This window comes from Pectinophora gossypiella, chromosome 4 (assembly GCF_024362695.1).
Source record: "Pectinophora gossypiella chromosome 4, ilPecGoss1.1, whole genome shotgun sequence".
NCBI classification, from domain to species: domain Eukaryota; kingdom Metazoa; phylum Arthropoda; class Insecta; order Lepidoptera; family Gelechiidae; genus Pectinophora; species Pectinophora gossypiella.
This window is the reverse complement of record NC_065407.1, coordinates 2,302,967-2,328,483: the sequence shown is the minus strand read 5'-3', so window position 1 is coordinate 2,328,483 and position 25,517 is coordinate 2,302,967. Positions and strand designations below refer to the sequence as shown.

Sequence of the window (25,517 nt, the reverse complement as noted above, 5' to 3'; positions counted from 1 at the left end):
CTCAAATGATAAATCCATCCTAGTTTGTAAGATCTTCAAAAGTTGCAGCCAGTTTAAGATGGTCTCTCAATCGAGCCTGGTAGACGACCACATAATCCAACGAATGTTCACAAGAACTAATGATTACTCTTAGTAAAAAAATATAAATACATTCGTACAGTACAGTAGAGCTACAACTGACACTGAGGGAATCATGTACCCCTCCCTCACTATTCCTTCCCTTATAACCCCCTCCCTTACGACACCCTTCGCGTGACCCCCCATGACAACGTCCCCTTGCTCCGTGCCTGGATTTATGCGTCTGCGGTAAGTGGAACATTGGCCAGTGCAGTACAACCGAGCAACCCGAGCCTCCGTACTCCAACTCAAGTCTAAACAGAGTAACTCTTAGAATCTACGCATTCATAATGTTCTTACCTCGAGACAACAATGAGCACTCTTGGAATATTTGTTATTTTTTAAAAAAAGCTCACGACTATGACTCAATTCGGGTAGTCAGATGATAATTATAACTAATTAGTATTGCAGAGCATTTATGTTATCAATCATGTCTATTGACATAGTTACTTAGTTAAAACATATGTTTGCCAAAACATCTTTTCTATTCAGAAAAATAACTAAGATTGTCCGCTGATAACCTTAGCGTACATCTATAATGGTATAAGTACTTAATGTTGTAAGCAAAAAAGTATGTTTTGATTACTTTTTTGTGCAACAAGCATTTTTCACTTATTTGCACAAACTGCAGTAGAGTTACAAAGAACTTAAGCAATGTTTTGTGGGAATGAATATTACATGATTGGTGCATTTGTTTCTATAAATAAATTTAGTATCCGCTAATGAGAATTTGTGTAGTCGCTTCTGTTATATTATATAGGATACGTTCTTGTTAATATTGAGTTACTTACTAACATTTTATAGGACACTGGACGTCATATAGACGTGCTATTAGGTAGGTATATGAACATGCGGTTAGACATCGTTAGACGACGACTTATTCCATTCAAAAAAAATTACATACATACAACTCACGCCCGTAATCCCTAACGGGATGCGCAGAGCCACTAGTAATCAAACACAACTAGCAGCCATTGTTGATATGAAGTCCTAAAATGGACATCGTGAACCTTATTACGTTAGAAACACAACTTGTCGGATTTTACGACATGCCCGGAAGACAAGCAGAAGTGTTTTGTTTTTTATTCGCTCTTAGAACAGCATAGAAGCTAAAATAATTACATAGCTAGGTACTTATTATGAACGTTTGATCTAAATTCGAAAGTAGCATAATGTGCCTTCTTACCTAGTGTCTCGAACTGTAATCAGTTCTCGAATTTAAATAATCAAATTCATAATAATATTAAAATGCATCATATCGATTTTATTTTTACTCGAGTGAGTAATCGATTTGTAGGTTATATATGTCATAATAACACTGGCCAGAAAAAAGTTGATGCTTTTTGGCGGGCTGTCATTACGAAAAAACTAAATAATTTTCAGAGAACAAAAGAAGGTGCATTAGAACAGAGAACAGAAATCAGTGAACATTCAGATTATTCAGAAACAGATCAGAGCAGAAATAACAGTGTATTTTCAGGTATAACAATCAACAACAGTTTTATCAGACTTCCTGTCGATGTGCAGGAAGAATATTCAGTTAAGTCTTATAATACTTATATATTTTCCTAATTACTTAGATATCAGTTATGCTATATTTGTATTATCCGATACAAATCGATAAAGAGAACAACAGACAGTAAACAGTAAAACGGATAGTAAAACAAACAGTAAAACATTGCAGTAGGTAATATCGTTGTGGTGATTTATCAGGTAATCAGATGAATTTATCAAGGCAATCAGGTGGACAGGGATGGCTGTAAGGGGCGGTTGGAGGCCATTCGCGGGGTTTCACCCCATATTCAAACATCGTGGGCTTTTTGCCCTATATTCAGACGGCTATGGGCACGTTGTCCATTTGTGGGTATTTTGCCCCATAGGTATTCATATAACTATGAAACATTCTAATCACATATTCTAACATCATTGGTTTTTTACCCTATATTTAGACAGCTATGGGCACGTTGCCCATTTGTGGGTATTTTGCCCCATAGGTATTTCATATAACTATGACACATTTCAGTTTTGGAATGTGATTCAGAATTCAGATAATTCGTGACCTTACATGATTATGTATGGTTCACGACATGGTGGAGGTGCTGGGATATCTTGAACATGTAATTTAGTGTTATGATACTCAGTACGAAATCAGTAGATACAGAATAGTTGACATCAAATCAGATGGACCTAATTAGATGGACCAATTCAGTTGTTAAATCAATTGACTCAAATCAGATGGGCCAATAATGTTGACTTAAATCAGATGGGCCAATAACAGTTGTTAAATCAGTTGACTCAAATCAGATGGGCCAATAATAAGTAGTTAAATGAGATGGACCAAATCAGTTGTCAAAGCAGATTGACCAGATTATTTGCGAATCAGATCAACCAAATCAGTTGATAAATCAGAAGGACGAAGCCAGTTGTTAATGTTATCGACATCAAATCGGATAGACCATGTAACTGTTGACCATAACAGTTATGAACATCAAATTGGATTGACCATGTTAGTTATCAACCTTAAATCAGATCGACTATACCAGTTATCAACATTAAATCAGATTGAGTATACCAGTTATCAACATTAAATCAGATTGACTATACCAGTTATCAACATTAAATCAGATTGAGTATACCAGTTATCAACATTAAATCAGATTGACTATACCAGTTATCAACAAATCAGAAATCAGATCAGTTGAATTGAGTTGTTAAGTTTGTTGTAAGTCAGTTCATTTAAGAGTTTCGAAAAGTATTAATTCATTGATTTTATGTTTTTGGGGTACAAATTTTATTATGTTTTACTTCAATTTATATTGCAAAAATTCAGTGTAAACATATTCGAAATAGTCAGTAAGTATTGTTATTAGAATGAATACCAACCATTTGCTAAAAGTTAAGACCAAGTTTTCAAATAAATATCGTATATTAACCAATTCATATGCAACAGTTATAGAACATAAATCAACAATCGTGCTATCAGTGGCGCAGAAGCAATCCAGGCGTCATTATCCACAGCTAGTGGATGCCTTCCAGGTTATTATTCAGTACAATTAAGAGTTCTTCCTTGTTGACGAGCTTCGGGAGTTGGAGAACATTAATCAAGAGTTCAAAGAGGTAAACTATACGCTGACGCATATCAGGGAGCTGTCGATGATATCAGCAGCCTCGACCTCTTCAGTCGCAGATCAGGATATTCAGGTGAGAGCCTAATTGCCCTCTATTAAGCTGTACCTCCAGTAGCAACAAATTGGAATAGCTCAAATTTTTAGTCCTTTTTCAGTCGTTATTTGTCAGCACAAACCAAACATGCTAACATCATCTGGAGAAAGTTGTGATATTAGATATATTAAGTTGTTATATTACTGATACTTTTCAGTTATCCAGAATAGACGTATCTGCTTACGTTTATTGAAAACATCAGCAAAATTTTGATTCAGTGCGTTGTTTCATAATCAACAACAGCTTCAGCTAAATTAACAGGACATAGCAATGAAACAGAGTTTGAGTCTAAGTCAACAAACTGCTTATCAAGCTGTTCAGAACATAGTGCAGCAAATTGAACAGTCTACTCAAAATCTACAGCAGGGTTTAGAATGCTGAACTTAATCATAACACATGTGTATTTCATAATTCTTGCGTCGGGGCAGTGTCTCGAACTGTAATCAGTTCTCGAATTTAAATAATCAAATTCATAATAATATTAAAATGCATCATATCGATTTTATTTTTACTCGAGTGAGTAATCGATTTGTAGGTTATATATGTCATAATAACACTGGCCAGAAAAAAGTTGATGCTTTTTGGCGGGCTGTCATTACGAAAAAACTAAATAATTTTCAGAGAACAAAAGAAGGTGCATTAGAACAGAGAACAGAAATCAGTGAACATTCAGATTATTCAGAAACAGATCAGAGCAGAAATAACAGTGTATTTTCAGGTATAACAATCAACAACAGTTTTATCAGACTTCCTGTCGATGTGCAGGAAGAATATTCAGTTAAGTCTTATAATACTTATATATTTTCCTAATTACTTAGATATCAGTTATGCTATATTTGTATTATCCGATACAAATCGATAAAGAGAACAACAGACAGTAAACAGTAAAACGGATAGTAAAACAAACAGTAAAACATTGCAGTAGGTAATATCGTTGTGGTGATTTATCAGGTAATCAGATGAATTTATCAAGGCAATCAGGTGGACAGGGATGGCTGTAAGGGGCGGTTGGAGGCCATTCGCGGGGTTTCACCCCATATTCAAACATCGTGGGCTTTTTGCCCTATATTCAGACGGCTATGGGCACGTTGTCCATTTGTGGGTATTTTGCCCCATAGGTATTCATATAACTATGAAACATTCTAATCACATATTCTAACATCATTGGTTTTTTACCCTATATTTAGACAGCTATGGGCACGTTGCCCATTTGTGGGTATTTTGCCCCATAGGTATTTCATATAACTATGACACATTTCAGTTTTGGAATGTGATTCAGAATTCAGATAATTCGTGACCTTACATGATTATGTATGGTTCACGACACCTAGATAGTAGATACCTACTCAGTTCAAACGCATGTCTAATGAAAACAACAAAGCACAATGCTTACGCTCTCATTTTCTTGCGACGAAAATTACTAGCAGAAAAGCTCCATTGTGCTTATCCAGGGTTGTACACTCACTGAACCACAGAAACGTACCAAACTTGTTCGGTGGCAATTTTAAACGTGTTCGAAATTCAAAAGTTTATAACAATAACTGTCCGCATTTATGATTTATTTCTTTTTTTGCACTGGCAACAACAACAGAAATCGTTCGAATTACAAACGCAAACGCGCGCTCAAGTCCAATGCTCGGCGCAAACTCGCCGCCGCGCGTCGTTTGATCAGTATACCTACAGACATAACTGCGCTACGGGGCCCATTGTGCCACGCGCACCAGACGCGCCAGCCAACCCTCCTCTCCTATAGAACTCTACCTACACCTATAATTGCTTTGTTTACATTTTTATAGAACTCAAATTCAAATATTCTTAAAAATAAAATAGAAAAAGAATACAAATTGTTTATACACAATTATTTCTTTTTATTTTGGTGCAATAAAGTGTATTGTATTGTACACATACAAGAATAAGATACTCTCTAATGATTTGTTTTCTAATGAAACATCATCATGATCATTAGAAAATTCCAATGAAACGGAAAGATACACCACTATACTTACTTATCGTGCATTCGCCTCTTCTGGGCCAGACAAATGGGGAGCGCTGAGGATCCAAGCAACAATTGAACTTAAACCAGCAAAATTACAGTAGAAAGACTCTTGAAATAATATTATCATCAAAACTGTTTATTTGTAAACAAGGAAAGTTCATACTATAATGGTTCAATTACATTATAATATATAACGCGATCGATTCCCGATGGGGATATGTGGAAGTCACTTTGTCGACGAGACTATCCTTTGTTGAGGACGTTCCAGGCTTGAATCGCCTGCTTGTCCTAAAAAGTAAGATGATTCCTTGCCTCGGAGGGTACGTTAAGCCGCCGGTCCCGGCTATTAGCCGTAAAACACTTTCATCGTGGTGGAGTATGCTCCATACCCGCTCCGGTTGATTGAGGGGAGGTCTGTGGCTAGCAATAGGAAGTAAACGTGTTAGTGACATCGTAATGAAAGCTTTGAGAGATAATTTTTGGAATTTCCCGTTGCAAAAGTATGGAACTGAAAATAATTTAAAAAGACACTAATTTTTTCATGAATTTTTTGACAGGAAATTCCACTTGATATCAACTCAGAATCATGGTTTGAATCATCCCCTCAGTATTCGTTACGGTGTCTCTAACACCTTGTATCTATAGGTTCTTTATATGTTTATGTTTTTAAATTATACAAGTAAGTATTGCTTAATATAATAACACACAACCACACGTAGGTGCAATGCGTAGGAGTTATCTATTCAATAATGAAAGTCAGTAACATGATCTATGTAGGTGTACTCGTAAATTATATGGACGAAATCAATAAGAAGGTCTATCGTTTGGGTTATAATGTGGATTACCAACTACCAACCTCAGTGTCAGAGTTATTATTGACCCGTCAAACGCCCCTGACATGACTCTTGTAACGACTACGTAATTACATCAGTAAGTAGTAACCGGGACCGACGGCTTAACGTGCCTTCCGAAGCACGGATCATCTTGCTTTCGGACAATCTGTAATGTCGGGAACCAAACTAGGGATCTTATGATTACGATCGCAAAGTGATTTTTGTCCCCATCGGGATTCGAACCCGGAACCTCCGGATCGTAACCCAAACGCTTAACCACTGAACCACAGAGGCCGTTACTTATGTTATGTAGGTAGATTAGATTTTAGTATGACATTTCTACACATAGTGCTATCTTTCACTTACGACGCATATAAGAAAGAGAAGGAGTTAGTTTTAGAACTATGAATAGAGTAGTTTCCAACTAGTCAAGTCAGTTGCTTTTTACTAAACGTCAAAACACGAAATTACTATGGAATTTGTGACACAACCTGTGACGTCATAGAAAAACGTAACAAAATGTCTCACTTATTTATAATGTTTTCTTTATTAAAAATCATAAATAAGTTAAATAGAAAAAAGAAAACGTTTTTTGTCACCTTTAGACCTGCCTTTATTTAGTAATCGGAATTTATTAATACATCTTTGGCTTAGAAAACTACCCAATAGTCGAGGAAAATATACTCTACTGCCAAACAATTTAATACAAAACCGTCAATAAAAAGGTTGACGTAAAATGACACGTATCGCCTACGATACAAAGGACCACCGTTATGTTTAACATATGAATGTGTTAGAGGGGGATAAAGCAGTGCTTTCTATGCATTTATGTTAAAATCCGTGGGTACTATGTGACCCACTAATGTCAGAGCGAAAGTGTTAATGTCATTGGCAACATTATTATTAGCCAGCTATAAATAAAACAAGGTGAGATAGACCGACACAGTCCACTTTACATTCAACCACACGTATCAATAGACGCATTTTATATTATAATAGTTTGTTTGTTTGCTGTAGCGTGCGTGTTATTCCGTGAAAGTCTATTTGAATCCGAAGAACGCTTGACTCAGTAAAAGCATAGAATAAGGAATAATAGATAGATAGATAGATAAAAACATTTATTTGGTCTATAGACACACATGCATACAAAAAGAAAAAGATTAGATACAGACAACCAATCAACAGAGACGAAGCTCTGTATTAAACACGCCAGGTATGTATGTGTGCTGTAGCAGCGCAAATCGGTCATAGCTCAGCGCAAGTTTTTGCTCTCACGAACAAAACGCTGATTTTCAGCTACAACACGGCTGGTGAAATCCGCCGAAATACTATGTCTATCGGTCAACATCCAAGCTTTTCACAAGAAAACTGATCAGCTTGAACCTTAAATAGGAGAAGGAGGCCATCCTTGTGTCTAAATGCGGAAAATAGAGCCCACTACCATACCATACGTACATACCACACGACTATCAGAATAAGAATAATAATAAGAATAAAATAAATTTATTGCCAGTAACAATTTACATTTGCTATATAAACTAAGTAATTATGAATATTGCGAATACGGGAAAAAGGAAATGGCTCAGGTTGTGCTGCCATGGAGCCATGTTATGGCGCCATCCAGCGCTGGTTTTCAGTCATTTCCTCTTCCTGAGATATTGTGTGAAAGTAATTGTCAACGAGGGCTAGAGGATATTAAATAGAATTATACAGTAGCTTTAGGTAGAAAAAAGAAACAATAAAAAGACAATCAATTAAAATTATAAGTAGGATATAAGTAGCTATCAGAATCGTCGTCCATCGTAGTCGTGGGCAGAAGGCAAGAGGGAAACCACTGCTCTATTTTCCCCTAAAAAGTGCCATGGAGGATGTTACACCGACAAGAGCGTCGCTCTTAAATTAGTGATGATGACTACGTCTATAAGGTTGGAATCCAGGCTTAAACCTATGATTTTCAAAATCGATTTTCGAATTCATATTTGCATCATAAATGATTATGACGTGCTCAGCGGTGAAGAAAAACATCGTGAGTAAATCCGCATACCTGAAAAACAGGTTTCGGAGGTATATGACCTAACCTGGGGTGGTTTTCCTTTCGCGTTGGAAGGTCAGACAGTAGCTTTGGTAAAAAACCGGACCTGTCAAGTCTTCAGGTTAGGTAAGCGGACCCTGTGAAAAACGGGATAACGCTAGGGGATGATGTTTTGCTAATAGCGAGTGGTAATATGGGTACGTATAGATGGAGTAACTTTTATGAATTAAAGGGTGGCTAAATCCACTTTGTAGCCTGAAAGCGGTTTCCAAAGTTTAGGACAAACGACAACAACTCGAACTTCAAACTTTTGAGATAATAAAGTTTGATATATTGCGTCTTTCCTGCATTTTCATGCATTACTATAGTAAGGTTTCAGTAGCTGCGGTAGCCCAGTTGGCAGAACGCTCGACTCTCAATTTGAGGTTGCAGGTTCAAATCCCAGCATAGACCAATGATATTCGAATTTGCTCAGTGATCGTGAACGAAAACATCGTAGGAAAACCCACATTCAATACTAGGCCGGACAAACGGGGAGCGCTGAAGGCTCTCACCCGGTAAAACCGATAGAATAATAAAAATAAATAAATAATAAAAATAAAAAGGGTTTTATTTCTGTAAATCTATAACAAACAAGTTACAGGGGCTTCCCTAAAAGTAGTCAGATGACACTTGTGATGGGAATGCCTCGCTCTTCCAACGCAACCAGTAGTACAATTTGATTTACACTATATTGTCTTAAAGTAAAACTTAGGTAAATTAAACATAATACATGTGTGTGTATGTGTGTGATCTCTCTCTCTCTCTCTGTGTGTGTGTGTGTGTGTGTGTGGGTGTATATGTGTGTGTGTGTGTATGTGTGTGTGTGTGTGTGTGTGTGTGTGTGTGTGTGTGTGTGTGTGTGCGTGTGTGTGTGTGTGTGTGTGTGTGTGTGTGTGTGTGTGTGCGTGTGTGTGTGTGTGTGTGTGCGTGCGTGTGTGTGTGTGTGTGTGTGTGTGTGTGTGTGTGTGTGTGTCTGTGGGTGTGTGTCTATCACTACCCGTTGTTAACAGACTTATATTTACGTCAACCCTGTACGCCCTACGGTTTTTACTTCCTTGGGTTCGGTACAAGACCACGTACAGGGTGGGCACCTATTAGGTCAGTCTCACAAAGATGTCTTCCACTTCATCGTACGTAAGAGTACTTAGCCACTCAGTTACTGTTTCCTTACATCTGAATGTGTGCATGGGGTATATATTTAATGCACGATTTATTTTATTGTAAACATAAGGGGCTTGAGCTATATATTGCCGCCTGGCAAAGGCCGATCGTGTACGACAGGAAGGCGCAACGAGATCACAGCGTCGTTTCTGAAGTTTGTTATGATCAAGAGGTAACGTTTTGTGATATTTCAGAATAACGTTTAATATATAAAGTTTCCTAACGGAGAGCAATTTGGATGTATCGTAGAGGATTTTAGTAGGAAACCTGTAGGGCCTAAAATACATGACTTTAATCAAGGATCTTTGTGCACGTTCTAGATCTAAAAGGTTTGTCTTAGTCGCTCCCCCCCACACTGTGATACAGTATATTATAACCGATTGGGCCAGAGCAATGTAGATTTTGTTTATTAATTCCCTACTCAAAACGTGTCTCAGTGATTTGAAAACCCATATGAGCTTTCTTACCCTACTGATGGTCATTTCTAGGTGTGGATGCCAGCTTAGTCTCTGGTCTACCATAACTCCGAGGTACTTAACGCATCCGACCTTTTGTATAGTTGGGCAGTGACATATAGTGTTAGAATTAGGGTATGAACAGGAGTGAATTTTAATTTCAAAGCCAGGAGGTGGCTGTGAGTTATCGTACGGGGCAAAGCATACGTAATTAGTTTTTAGAGTATTAAGTGTGAGGAGATTCTCGTTAAGCCATGAACTAACCCTTGCCAGTCCTCCCTCCGTCGCCACCCTAACCGCATCCCAGGATTTACCAGTGAAAATGATAGCCGTGTCGTCTGCATAGGACAGTATCCTCCCTCCGACGCTTCGAAGGTTACATAGATCATTTATATATATCAAAAACAGCGTCGGACCGAGAACACTGCCCTGTGGGACCCCAAACGTTACCCTTTCTTCTTCACTATGCAGGTTGCCAATTTTTACCCCTTGTTTTCTGTTTTGAAGGTAACTACTGAGTAGGCAGAGGGCCCGGCCACGGAAACCAATAGCCTCCAGTCTGCGTATAAGAATGGCGACAGAAACGGTATCAAAAGCTTTCCTGAGGTCAAGAAAGACCGTTAAACATTTGTTACCTTGGTCAACTTCCCTAGTTATAACTGTTGTAAGCTCGGTAACAGCATCATTCGTTGACAATCCCTTTCTAAAACCATATTGAGACGATGATAAGATATTGTATTTAATCAAGTAGTTTACTATTCTAGTATTCAGTAATTTCTCAATGACTTTAGAAATGGAGGTCAGCACAGAGATCGGTCGATAGTTATTAACATCGTCTCTGTCTCCACTCTTATATACAGGGGTAACAATAGATCGCTTAAGAACATATGGGAATATCCCGGTGCTGAAACACAGATTGGCAAGGCGACTAATCAGAGGAACCAGCAGATCCCTAGAGTGTTTTAAAAATAAGGTAGGAATTTCAAAAGAATAGAATATTTCAGGATAGGACGAAAAAATCGATGTCCACGCGAAGTCGCGGTCAGAAACCTAGGTACTTATCACCAAAGTTTAAAAGCAAAGTTAAATGTTGAGAAGTGGAGAAGTGCATAACTAATGGGCGTATGCACCGCCTGCGAGGGTGTCTCAGATCAAAACAGGGGTTGAGATGCACCGGGGAGCAACTAGGAGCCAGGAATCAATAGCGAGTGTGCCTTGGTAGTTGACAAACTGTGCAGAACATTTTGGTCGAAGAAGCCAAGGGTAGCTCAATGCTCCAACACTAAGGGCCATAACTCACACAGTCAGACCAACGTGATAGGTGGCCGTGTTATTCAAAACTGCACTTAAGATAATACCTAACTGTACCTACTTCCAAGTAATTCAAATAGTTACAAGTGATTTGTAACCGAATAAATAATAATAATAAATAATGATAAATAAATGTTTTTATTAAAGGTAAAAACCCAATGATTACATTATAAATATAATTGTATAATACAAATTACTTAAAGGTACAATAGTACCTACCGTCTATAACACAAAAAAAAATTAAAACAACACAAAATAAATGTGGTGCGATCATTTTTTATTTGATTCCCGATGTACTTTGATCCAGTACCGTATCATCGGGCTAGTCAAGTCTCGGCTAACAACAAATAAAAAACTAAGGAGGTTGATGTTGTCGCAGAACTAAGCAAATACTCCTTTGGCCAAAACTCTATGGTCCAGTCCTTTAAAAAGAAACATAATGGCGGACATTTTTAAGAAAAAACAAGAAAAGAAGACAGTTGACGATCGGGAGCGAAAAGGATTGGTCGTGGTTGAACTCATAAACTGCCTATATACGTCCCACTGCTGGGCACAGGCCTCCCCTCAATCAACCGGAGGGGGTATGGAGCATACTCCACCACGCTGCTCCACTGCGGGTTGGTGGAGGTGTTTTTTACGGCTAATAGCCGGGACCAACGGCTTAACGTGCCCTCCGAAGCACGGAATCATCTTACTTTTTCGGACAATCAGGTGATTCAAGCCTGAAAAGTCCTTACCAAACAAAGGACAGTCTCACAAAGTTATTTCGACAATGTCCCCATCGGGAATCGAACCCGGACCTCCAGATCGTGAGCTTAGGCTCTAACCACTAGACCACGGAGGCTGAACTACAGATATTTAATTATATCTTCTTCTTCTATCGTGTGGGTTAATGAGGTTGGTACTTCACCTCAACCCTCAGCAACCTCGTCATTTAATTATATTAGTCGTATTGAATAAATACTAGTAATTGGTAGATAATCGAAACGAATGTAAGTGTGTAATGAACGTTGTTTTTTTTTTTTGACGTGACTTATTGTAGATTTGCCGCAGATGGCATTAACTACTTGGCCGGATTATGAACGTTGTCGATATAAATGTACTTATATGAACTAATATGGTTTTTCTTTAATATTATTTGATTCATAGCTCCATGTTTTCCCCGACTCATGCAATGTATAGACTGCAGCGCGGACCCCCAAGCCACACCGATCGATACCCGGACAGGGGTACACTCCAAAACACAGCTACTTTACACCTAAGCGATTTGACTCGTTGCGTTTTAATATTTCATTTCCCATATAGCGTGTTCAAACTTGTACTGATTTCAATCCGAGACAATATACTTACAAATTTAAATATTTATCTTTATTCAGTAGGTAACATAGTTACACTTTGAATCGTCATTTTTTAAATAACGAACGTCTCATCCGCCTAAAAAAGTAAAACTACTGCAGTTTCTTACAACTTGCGTGAGATGATGGTGCAGTAGTTTTTGAGTTTATTCAATACAAACATAATACAAAATTAGAAATCTTTTCTACTGATAATATTAACATAGATAAGTATTATAACTATCAAACTAAACTTGAAAAAATGATATATTTTTATTTATTTATTTATTTTAAAGATCACGCCTATTTCCCATTGGGGTAGACAGAGACTACGGAATTTCTACTACCACTTTCGCTTCTTCCACTCTCATCAAATACTTCAGAATCATCACCATTATTTCAAATGATAGATACAGTTTCGATATTACATTTTGTAGTTTGTACAGTCGCACTTACATAATATTTGACATTTAGTGAGACTTAGGTTGGTATTAATAAACTAATCTCAGCTGAGACTGCCCTCAAGATCATGCTCAAGTCCCTGTTTTTATATGCGAACTGTCACATTGACATAATTTTGAGGCCAGTCTCAAAGCTGAGATTGGTTTATTAATACCACACTTACAGTTCAATTTGTCAAAAAAGTTAATGTGACATCGTACCAAAGTGTATACATATTAATGCTCGTGACCGTACCCGTTGATGTTGCATCGTCCCGCACCCAAGTTTTTTATGGCTTATTCTTGCCAGAACCCATCTTTATTGTTGCTAAATGTTTGTATGATACAGATTTTAACCTCCACAATAAATTTTACATTGTGTCTAGTTGAGATCTGCGTTCCGGCATTCGAAAGGTAAATACTTAATTAAATTTTCTCTAGTTTCTATAACTTTATACTGAGACTGGATATAGTTACTAGATAAAATTTTACGATTATTACTATTGGTAAGTAATCTATCTCTCATGAAGTTTCTCCGGTGTGACAAACATAATCTAATATAAGAAAGTTGGCTTGAATCACCTGATTGTCCGAAAAAGTAAGATGATTCCGTGCTTCGGAGGGCACGTTAAGCCGTGGGTCCCGGCTATTAGCCGTAAAAACACCTCCAGCGTGCTGGAGTATGCTCCATACCCCCTCCGGTTGATTTAGAGGACGCCTGTGCCCAGCAGTGGGACGTATATAGGCTGGTTATGTTATGGTTATGTATCAGAAAGTTAGAATGGAATCAGTTCAAAAGCTTATAGATGAGTAGAGCATTATGTATTCCACAAGACTAGTCGATCGGAGAAAGTAAGATACAGAAAGTATAAAAAGTGAATATTCACAAATAGAATAAGATCTTGAAAAAATAATATTTACTTATAATAAAAGATCTTTCAAAAATTTGTTGCAAAGGTTATTATTGAGCCGCCAAAGGCCCCGGGCGTGACTCAAGTAACGACTACGTATTTACCAGGGTTGATGAGATTGGTCATCTACTTCACAACCCACACGATAGAAGAAGAAAATAAGTTGTGCCATTTTGTCTTTTATTTATATTATTGACAAAATATTGTGTTTTGTGTTTTTCTGTGCGCCGTAAACGATCAAATAAATACCTAAATAATAATAAGATCAAGTCCAGAGATACAAATTAGGTATGCATATTTGTGACACAAACGGATTCCACCAGAAACCTGTCATTTTCTAATCCACCGAAAAGGAAAGGGACGGTGAAATAGGCAGTTCGAATCAGTTAAAGAGAAGTGTTTATCCTTAATGACTGATAATTATTATCCTTCAAGACTTGGCGCTAATAAGCTGACTTTCGCAATGAAGACAGACGTTCAATTAAACCTAAACACGAGAGCGTGTCAAGCCAAGTTCAGCAACTAACAGAACTGCCGAGCAGCACCGTGTGTAATATTACACGAACCATTTGCAGCCAATTTTGCCCCTTCATAATTCAAAAATGATTTCACATACACGTGTCTTTCGCTCATATATTGAGACTTGCGAGATACATAATGTGCTTTAAATTTCATTAACACATCTCAAACGGTTAAATTTACATATTAACGTCCAAAAATCGTACTTCTTCTGTCGTTGAAGTCAACAAACAAGGCATAGGTATATCATAATATTGAACTTGGCTCTCATTTCACATTTATATTTTTGATGGGATAATAATTTACGAGAAGGTACCTACGTTTCGCGGGAACTGATGCGTCCTCGCTAAGCAGACAGTAATCGGACCTGTCTATAATTGCCTTCATCTATCGACTGTACAATCAAATAGACACCTGACGCCTTATAACAAAACAAATACTAAAATATAGTCCGCGTCACGAAACAAGTCCACGGATTAACCTCTCATTTGCCTCGGCACAATAGATTTTACATTGTGTCTGGTTGAGATTTGCGTTCCGGCGTTCGAAAAGTTAATAGAACTAATTGACAAGTCGTAGTAGTCGTGGTCGTGTCGTCGTTACTGGTCAGCAAAAAAATAATATCGATCGCCATCGACTCGCAAAGAAGAAGATTGACAAGTCGTAATAATCGGCGTAAGTAAATGATCGGCGATAGGCTGGACTGTCCTTATCTCCGGCATTGCTGCGACAGACATGTGCCTGTATCGATGCCGGTGAGAAGGTACTGTTAATATTCTGTGGTCATTGTTGTCTTATATTTTAATTGATTTTAATTGTTTTACCTGATTCTATTTTATTTTATTTATTATTTTAAGTTATTTGAATGAATGTTTTATTATGTAAATTATGGATCATTGTTATCTAAAATAAAGATTTTTTTTTTTAATAACTATGCAGAATCTGCGGCCGCGGGACAAGTGCGCTACCAAGGTAGCGCAGACTATATTTTAAATCTATATTCTTTGTTTTGTAATAAAGTGGCGTATGTTTGGTAACTCGATGAAATTTATTCTGCTAACTAGCTCAGGTAATTGAAGAAGCGGACACCGCTGCGTTTTGATAAGCTCATTCAAGATCCTAAAAGGTTGCTATTTGGGTCGTCAAACGGCACGTAATATCCTGATCTATTAATCAGACGTTCTGACAGAAGCCGTTCGTCTGTAATAAGGAGTCTAGAGGATGCATCGTCGATGTAATTCATAGACCTGCTTTCTAAGATTACCAGATATGTCCATGTTGCGAAGGATTATCTTTATTAGAATTAGAAACCACTTTTACACTTTTTTATAGGCAGAGGGAAACGTGCAGGCTTTAATTGGTTTGGAGAGTGTACTTGGAAATTCTGCAAAATAACCTTAAAATTCAGCATTGCCTATTACGAGTAGAAAGAAAAAGATACAATTTTTCACACTTTTTCTTCTCTCACTAGGTTGTGAGAAAATGAACCACTTGCATCAGCGACGGTAGGCACAGCCAATTGTCACCAGAAAACGTCATTAAAATATCACTCTCAAATTATATCGACGAATCCCTCCGCTGATGAGGCACGCAACTTACATCTTATATTATAGCATGTATAACCTCTCAATCTGTTTACCACGTAAGCAAAGTAAAAGTCAACAACAACAAACAAGACACTCCATAATAAGGAGCGTAAGTGCGTAATAGCTATGCACCATAGAAGACTGAATGGGTACAGCTGTGGGGTGTGCACGGCCACCGCGCCTTAGCTTCGACCAATAGACGCAGCAAATGCTATCTACGCGGATAAACGCCGTACACCTGTTGGTCGAAGCCCTCGATATGATTCGCGCCGCGCGCGGCACGGTTACTATGCAGACCCCGCTGACCAGATAAGTGATACTGCGGTGAGAGTTGCTTACTCTAAATAAGGAGCAGTTTGTCTACCCTTAATCATAGGTACCTAGTAGCCTAGTATCCACATACATGGCAAGCCGTGCAGTAGGTACAAATTATCACTCCTCCCTAGTTTTCTCCTTACACAACATAGCTCTATAATAAAGACGTTATCTTAGAAAGGTTATTATTATCAAGTATGACCGCAGATAAGTTATCTCGAAACAATGTTTACTGGATTTGAAGATAAATAACTTGGTGGCATTGCAGTGATCGTGTTGACTAATGACGTAGACGGATTAAATATTTCGTTTTTAAAAATAACAGAGCATATTTCACTTTTACTAATCCTACCCAACTCCCCAGTACCCGTCCATCCATCTCCCGTTTGTCACAGGTTTCGCTTACCTATCCTGAAAATTTGACAGGTCCGGTTTTTTTACAGAAGCAACTGCCTGTCTGACAGTTGTGATCACTTTGTGATACAGATTAGGTCACATACCTCCTAAGGAGTGGAATTCCCTGCCGTCTCTGTATTTCCGAATGCATATATAACCCGTGTGCTTTCGAGGTCGGTTTTTTTTTTGATGTGACTTATTGTAGATTTGCCGCAGATGGAATTAACTACTTGGCCGGACAAATGGGGAGCGCTGAGAGCTCTGATCAAGGCCAGAGTGAACAGGCACCTTCTGGGAGAGCTCGCTCCATCTTAGGCCTCGTCAATGCCTTCGAGCAAGTCTTGGGCCAAGAGCAAACCCATCAAAGGTTAAAAAAAATAACCTCCGAAACGCATTTCTCGGGTATGTGGGTTACATGATATTTACCTTCACCTCTGAGTAAGTGACAACCAACTCCCCCGGTTCCATCTCTATGTGCATTGAGCTCTATAGCCACAGTCCAGCAAGAATTAGCATTAAAAAGCAGTCGGGGTAATGTCTCAAGTGCACAGTAGGTCTGTCACGGTCGGCAGCTTAAATGGAAGCGTAGGCGCATTCTAACGCTCACGTAACCGACACAGAGACAAAGCTGTCAATTTTATTACAAGGTCTGGTTGGTATTCAATACATCGTATAATCAGTGGGTATTGAATGCTGGAAGGGTGATCGTGAATACATTTATGTTCTTAGTTGAGGATTTATTTAGATGGTTATGCATCAGAGTTTAGGTCTTTTTTATAATTGTGATTTTTATTTTTTGACGCTTATATAGAGGCCAGACTAAGATGATGCAGAATCAATCTCATTCTTCTTTTGTCTTCTTTCGAATTATGAATTAAGTAAGTACCTAAAATTTTACTAATATTCAACTTAATTCAACGAATATTAATATGACGTTTGACGTAACACGGCCGTATTTTCATAAAAAAATCCATAGAAAATTTTCGTTTTGACGTTTCATAAAAAGTATCTCATTTGACTAGGTTGTCAAGTAAATATTTATTTTGACTAATAAAACCCATTGGAATTCCCACCGAACATTGGCTCGTGTAGGTACTAGGTTCAAGATAAATTATGAAATTTTGATTTTTAACTAAAGACAGATCTAATACTAACGTTGAACATTTTCTTTTTTCTTTTAAAATATTTATGAATTTTAATCAAGAAAAACGTAATAATAAGTCCGACATTTTATCACGTTTTTCTATGACGCCAGTGTGCTTTTCATACAAATTCCATAGGTAGTAATTTCGTGTTTTGACGTTTAGTAAAAAGTAACTGATTTGACTAGTTGGAAACTAGACTATTTAAATCGTAAAGTTTTTTCTTCAGTACAGTTCAGTTGACGTTGTTGGCAGAATCATCGTTTCTAAACGATGCAGCCGTAAACATTAAAACGTGAAGTGAAGTAAGTAGATGAAGTGAAGTAGAACTAACTAATAAAACCAAACTCATTTGAGTTTCGAGAAGATTTATTCGCTTGTAAACGTTAAACATCCAAGAAGATCTTAGAGCTATTCACAATCTCGCTAAACAAATAAATAGGTTCACAAATATATAATCAAAAGTTATTCTAGTATCACTAGGTATTTATTTTTATTTTACAAAATGCCGTATGGGACTTAAAACAGAAGGCATTCAACAAATATTTGGTGTAATTTTGCACAAAATCAATTTTAAATTACACTTCTTTGCAAAAGAAACGGGCATCTGCCACTTTTGAGTGATCGCATTTGTTTTTAGGCATTACTAAAGTATTCTTGTTTATTTTTGACATTTTTGAAACAACTTGTTTCTACTTACAATAAAACACGCATTAAAAGAATAATAATTATTGAATTACTCACCTACTGGTAGTAAGTAAAACATAAAATGATGTTTTATACAAGTTTTCTAACAAAATCAAATATGCCCGTTTTTTTAGCAAATTATTATACTTAACCTCTTTATTACATAAACAATAGGCACCTATTTAGGTATAACGTAGAGTAGATAGAGAGTGTAATATTTTTATATTAGAGGGAGAAGGAGATAGGAGATCTACCGACATTGATTGCACTTCATACATTTATATTAAATTATTTAACAAACATACAAACAAAACGTGAGAGGAACTATTAGACAGTACAATATAAATCGTTAAATATAGATTGATCATTTTGACAGTAAACAAAAAGATGGCCAGCCTACGTCGAAGTAATACATATTTAAACTCAACTTTTTCTTTTTATGGTCGAAATTTAAATTTGGAATATCTTTTCTTCTGACAGCTGTCAAATTAATCAAAATAATAATGCTGATTCTAGTAGACACCTCCTAATTTTATTTTAAGTTATCACTTGTTAACTGGTCTGTCATTTCTTATCCGCCGAAAAAGAAATGAATGATGCTGTTAATTTTAAAATGAAAGACCAAATGAAACAAGGCGACAAGGCGAAACGACCGGATTAGGTCGAATCCTTTTTACCTCTTTTCTATTTCGGTGCAATAAAGTACTTACTTATATTTGAATTTGGATTTGAATATGCCGAATTAAATGAGCATCTTGTTGGTATGTTACCCATTTGACGTGGGCTGTCAATTGAATTCTGTCACGATATACTTACGTCAACGTAAAAATTTAAATGGGTCTTAAAATTGACGTGTGTTCCACGTTTTTAGCCTGTCGATTACCCGTCTCTTTCCTTTTCGGCGGATAAGAACATGACATACTTATTCCTAACTTAAAATAGGTGTCTGCTAGAATCAGCACCAATTACTTATACTTAACTGAGGTATACCTAAGTACCTACTATTATTTTTAATGTTCGTCAAAATCTGTCAAAATATTATTTGAGCCATCGAATAGGAATGAAAGAATATTAAAAACTTTTGGTATGTCACAAAGTCTATAATTTTAAAGCTAAAGTTGTCATATTTGAGTATTTAAGAAGATAGCTTATTTTACAATTCATAATCAATTTTTACACTAAATTAATAAAATTGTATAAAGAACTACCACTAATATGTATAATCGATAATAAATATAAAAAAGTATCAAATCATTTCGTTTTGTGAAACCTTTGAAAACTGGGAATCGCATTATTTGTTTTTAAAAGTTTTCTAACTTTAAATACAAAAAAAACAGCTTACAAAAATCTTACTTCTAAAGAAAATGACAATACAACTCTGTACTCAAAAACAAGATATTTGTGTACAATTATTGTTATTGCTACAATTCCATCAATTAATCTTTCCTTTCATAGTATATTAATAAAGATACATTATTCATATATTTGTCTTTTTTCAGCTATTTGAGCAAGAACACCCTACAAGAAATAGCTATCTGGGGGGTTAAAAAGGCCACATCGAAGCAATCTAACTACAACATCAATATTGTTATTTGACATTTGTTTGCATTGCGCACTTACTTTTATAAGCGCAAATGTCAAATTTGAAATGTTTCGATGAGGCTTTCCTAACCCCTGTTCAAAATTAGAACATGCATAGATAATAGAAACTTTCGTTAATGGTTACATTTTCAAGGAGATGAATAATAATTTTGTGGGAATATTTTTTACATTCAACTTCTTACAATTTGTAAAATACTTACATCTGTTTGTAAATAAAACTGCATATAAAATTAAAATGCGTAAAACACTGGACGAAATAGCTAAGTCTATCAAAAACATAGTCATCATCTATCATGCTGTGTTACCAACTCAAGGGTTCTAACCAAGTTGCAAACGAGTACGAAAAACGACAGTGTATAGGCTTGACATTATACTGTCGCTTTTCGTAATCGTTTGCAACTTGGCTAAGACTCCAGAAAGATCTACTCATTCTATCGGACTATCCAGGTAATAAGCTCCGTATTTCCTACTTCATAATATAAAATATGGTGTTACTTTTTGCCTAACTATTGGGTCCTCGGTACTTAATATAACGCTACAGTTTAAAAACTTTATCCAAAATACTGACACTACTTACTTTCTCATCGCAAAAATATTGCTACAAATCTCTAAAAATCTGATCAGACTATGCTTTATCAAAAACGTATTTTATTACGGTTTAGGTTTCAATAATTTTTCGAAAAAATATGATTAGGTCGACGTTATTGTTCCCAATGAAACTCCAAAAAATACTACAGCTGGTAAATGTTTCAGAAAGGATGAACTTGATGAAAAATGTGTAAAAAAACGTAACCTATTGGAAGACATTTGTTTGAATCCATGTGCTCGAAAATATAGTGTGGAATGTAGATGCAAAGTCTACTAAACGTTACATTATATTTTTTGTTTCACTGATTACGCTTAAATCGAATCGAAATATGAACACAAGAACTTACATCATAATATTATTAGAGTCACAGATGTAACAGAACACTATACACTAGGATTGCAGAAAAAGTAACAGCTAAATAATTACGCGCTAAAATAAAGGCCAACCCGTCTACAGAAATACTGTCTTAGTTAAATATCTTCATCAACATATCAGTAGTTAAAGCGTTTAATAAAGCTACAAATAAATAACACTTTAAAATATTTAAATACAATAACTTAACATTAAAGCAGTCAACTTCAAAACCAACATGGGTAGGTAAGTGCACACCGGATAAACACAAATTAATTACAATATATCGGGAAATGTGATATATTTAATGTTCTATACACGTGATAATATCATACAACTAGCTGACATATATTTGGGATCCGGTATCCACTCAGTTTCGACTCTATGGCACTATTAACACCCAACTACTTCACTTTTCTACGATAATCGAAAGAGTACCATAGTTCATTGATGAGACAGCACATTAGTACCTGTGCGCCGGTCGCTACATGTAGGCGGGCTTCATTTTGTAGGCACGTTTCCAGATCTCACACAAGCATACTGTAGAATGGAACCTGTAGAATATGGCCAAAGGCATGGACACGTGAGTTATGATGGTCCACGCCCACAGCCCGTAGAAATGCAGCTGTACCGGGTGCGACTCCGCGCGAGACTTCTCCAGAGTATTAATGGCCCACATTGCAAGGTTAGTGACCAAGAGGAACGTCACGATCTCCCTGCCAGGTTTCTTCCTCAGCTGCTCTGGGGTTTTTGCTGACCTTCGACTGGCATCCAATATAAACATCGTCTGGCACGTCGTCTGAATCAACGAGGACAACGCTGTCACCAATATCAGAATGGTGTTCTTTTCAATGGTGAAATGACCGCCAATAATGGTGAAGGTTCCATAGATGAACATGCCAGTTTGAGCTCCGACGAGCAGAATGTTGTCCAACTCAAGGTTTCTGTTGCCGTCATATTTGAGGTTCCTGACGCAAACCATGCCAGCCAAACTGGCGAGTGTTGTCATAGCGTACAACGCTAATTCACAAAGATTGACTTCCACAACTGCTAAAGTTGCATATTCCTTCCTTGATACTAAAACGAAGAATAAAATTAGTGATATTATCGTTAGCACTAGGACTAGAATACCGAAGAAGAGGCCTTTGTGTGCTCTGGCGCAGTCGACGCTGTATAAATGGGGAGATTTCTTATACGCCAGGCCTTCGAGGAGGCGGGCTTTAGCGATTGCAGCTGCGACGTCTTTAGAGGGATATTTGGAGATGTTCTTCCACATAACGTATAGGATGGCAGCACATATGAGTGAGTATTCAATGGTGCATGGGAAGAGGAAGGGGGACGCATCCTGGACGAGGGATCCCATGATGTTGGTGCGCCGGCACTCGAAGATATGGTGGGGTCCTTTCAGGCCGCGCGGGACGCGTAAGTGTGCGGCGGCTGGGTGTGACGCTGGCACCTCCGTTGACAGCCCAGGAGCAAACGCCTTCTGGAACGCTGAAATATAGAAAAAAATTAAATTTGGCACGTTTAGTTAACATACCACAAGCTACCGTCTTTATCTCTAGTTGGACTGGTCAAAGGTACCACCATACACATCCATAGTAAGATGAACTGGGTACCATCGCTTCACCGAGCTTTGTGTTAGACCAGTATTATAATGTGGTGAGGGTGACCCGTGTCGCTGTCCATAATGGCCGAGCCAACTGTGTTGCTGAAAACTGCACTAAATTAATGACACATATTGGTGAAAATCCGATGCCGACGCTCATCGGAATGCAGCAAATAGATTATGTGAGAATCGACATATAAGATAAGGATCCAATCTAAGTGGTCTTATTACAATTTCAAATTCTATTAGTTATTTATCTAAGTAATTACTTATTCGTTGCACGCAATTTAGCAGTCTTCGCGTAGGCCCTAGAAACAAATGTATCTACTCTCTCACCTATAACAAACGATCTTTCGTGAGCAATAAACACGATACAGATTTCATTTTCCAAATGGTTTCGCTTAGTTATACTATTTATATTTTATCGTTAATCTATGAGGTCTGCGGTGGAATGTATAGAATTTAGGTCAGAATGCCTTCCGGGCTTGTTTCTCGGTTCTGCATAACTCTGTCGGGGTCCGCTACGATAGGAGCTCGCCAAATCGACGCCCTTTAATAGATAGTATATCGGAAACCAATATGCATTTGGTTTTTGTTTATTATCCACAAATCAGTAATAATTATACTTGTAAATATTTACTATTTCGTATCTGTAGTTAGTCAATATGGATGTTTTTATTGGTGATAGATATTTGCGTAAGTACTTAGTTACTTACTGGCAATTTTATTTTGTTTTTATTCTTATTCTATTCTTACTTTGAAACGCCAGTGTTAGCTGTCAGTGTGTTTGTAAGTATATTAGCTATTTAATTTAATACAGGATGTTAGTGGCATCGTAACGAAAGCTTTGAGGGATGATTCGGACCATGATTCTGAGTTGATATCAAGTGGAATTTTCGACGGAAAATATTAACTCCGAATCATGGTCTGTATCAGATGATACAGAATTCTTCAGTATTCAGTATTCTTTACGATGTCACTAACATCCTGTATAGTTTTATGTAGGTACACATTTTAACAATCGTAAACTACCTTCTCGGTTAAGGCAACTAGCGAATTCGGCTGGAAAATCTACGAGCTTTGAGTTCAACAGACAGTTTATGGAACATTCGCCCACTGATTCCACAATCGAGTTACTACGAATCTCTCTTAAAGGACATAGTGATAAAAAAGTATAAAATTGGTTCGAAATTCAAACTGACTGGGATGAGGGCAACTCTACGACAGTGACGCGGTTCACGGGACACACAATGGGACTTGTTCGGTCAGTGCTAATGCAATTAGTCCCGCACAAAGCCGCAAACCAGCGAGCGGGACGCGGGGTGCGGGACAGTCGTCACGGACTACGCTTTTGCTAATCTAGACTTCCCAACTCTGATGAAACGGATATTTTTTTAAACATTTTACATTCTAAAAGTTTACGTCTATCTACATGTATAAGTCACTAATTGAGCTTGGTACTTAATATAAAAAAAACCTAAGCAATAAGAAAACATTTTACTATCGTCTCAATGCGCGGTATGAATCAGATCTGTCAAAGCACGTAAGCTAGAGTTGTAACGTTCATTAGCATAGTGACGTATCAGTCGATATTAGATCGGTCGATTCTTTTCTATCTAACAGTACCCATTTATTGTGACAAGCTGGTACGTTGCTGTAAATTTACAAAAAAACTAATATTTTAAATCACATAAAACCACGGTCTGGAAAACAGGACTCGTGTAGAGTAAAATACAAAATTTCATGCCGTCATTTTCATATAAGTAAGTAGATATGTAAATGTGTGCAATTTTTTACTTGGTCCTCCGAGAAGCCGCGCCTTCGCCCCAGCCCGCATAATTTCATTCGGAACCACCCTCGTCCAATTTATTCTTCACTTGACCCTTGAATTTAATCCAATGTTTTTATGGCGGTTTTATCAGGTTTTCCCTTTGAGCTACGGCAAGTAATTTTTTTTTGAAGAAACTGTGACGTTTGTTTATTTAGGATATGAAATCTCTTTGTTTTCTGTGTTCTTTATAACGTGCCAAATTCTTAATTCGAATGATTAAAATGTAATTATGATATCCCGCGGTTTCCAGGATTTGTGTCCGGTCAATGAGAATTGGCTCGACCCCTATTACATGGAACTTATACATAGCTGGCGAGGAGTAGGTGTACTGTATACATCTGCCGACCCCTTTGGGGATACAAGCGTGATACTACTACTACTATCTTGTGGGTTGTGAAGTGAATTTATTGAAATCCTACTAATTTCTTACACGCAATTACATCAATAGTATATTCTTGAGAAAAATACGCAATTGTTATCGTTAGTGAAAAAAAAATCCTCAAAGGCAATATCAAGTTTCCAAATTAAACAACGGACATTGACCTTTTCTATTAATTATTTCCGTGTTGTGGAGTAGGCTCAAAACAGACAAATAGACCGTTAAAACAACGACAGAATATCGATTAGCGGCCACGACCGCGATGGCTTTAAGCCAGGCGCTATTTAATTAGTTTGTCTACTAAAATAACGAAATATTCTTAAAATAGGTAGTGTGCTACAAATAAAAATGATCACTCCATAGAGCAAAACAAGCCTCAAACTATAAAACTCTTTGCTTTTTTAAATATTAATCTCCTTTATACAGGCCGCAATGACATAAAAATAACATTCTGCTAGCCTTTAAGTATGTACAAAAAAGAAAATAAAAATAAAAAAAAATTAAAGGCGATCACTTTAATTTTCTCATGCATTTCAGCCAGCATTAACTAGAATCGATTACTAGGTTTCGATTAATTTTTATTTAATTTAGTGACGATTTTGAATTTGTTCTAAAAATATTGTTTATTAAAACGATTTGGTTTTAAGTTAGGCATGT

The 25,517-nt window shown here is 37.1% G+C and overlaps 2 protein-coding genes across 5 annotated transcripts in view; both read right to left on the bottom strand.

Annotated features, from left to right (window-relative positions):
* The window catches only part of LOC126366213 (proton channel OtopLc-like), a 62,460-nt gene extending 57,486 nt beyond the window's left edge, over positions 1–4,974 (bottom strand). The window contains exon 1 of the mRNA XM_050009233.1: positions 4,733–4,974. The gene's annotated coding sequence lies outside the window, so the exon portion shown is untranslated. The remainder of the gene's footprint in view (positions 1–4,732) is intronic.
* Positions 4,975–19,842: 14,868 nt separating this feature from the next.
* Positions 19,843–25,517, bottom strand: part of LOC126366220 (proton channel OtopLc-like) — a 136,704-nt gene continuing 131,029 nt past the window's right edge. For all 4 annotated transcript variants that reach the window (XM_050009249.1, XM_050009251.1, XM_050009250.1 and 1 more), the window contains one exon: positions 19,843–22,535. In XM_050009249.1, the coding sequence (XP_049865206.1) occupies positions 21,526–22,535 (1,010 nt within the window). In that variant the 3' untranslated portion in view covers positions 19,843–21,525. The remainder of the gene's footprint in view (positions 22,536–25,517) is intronic.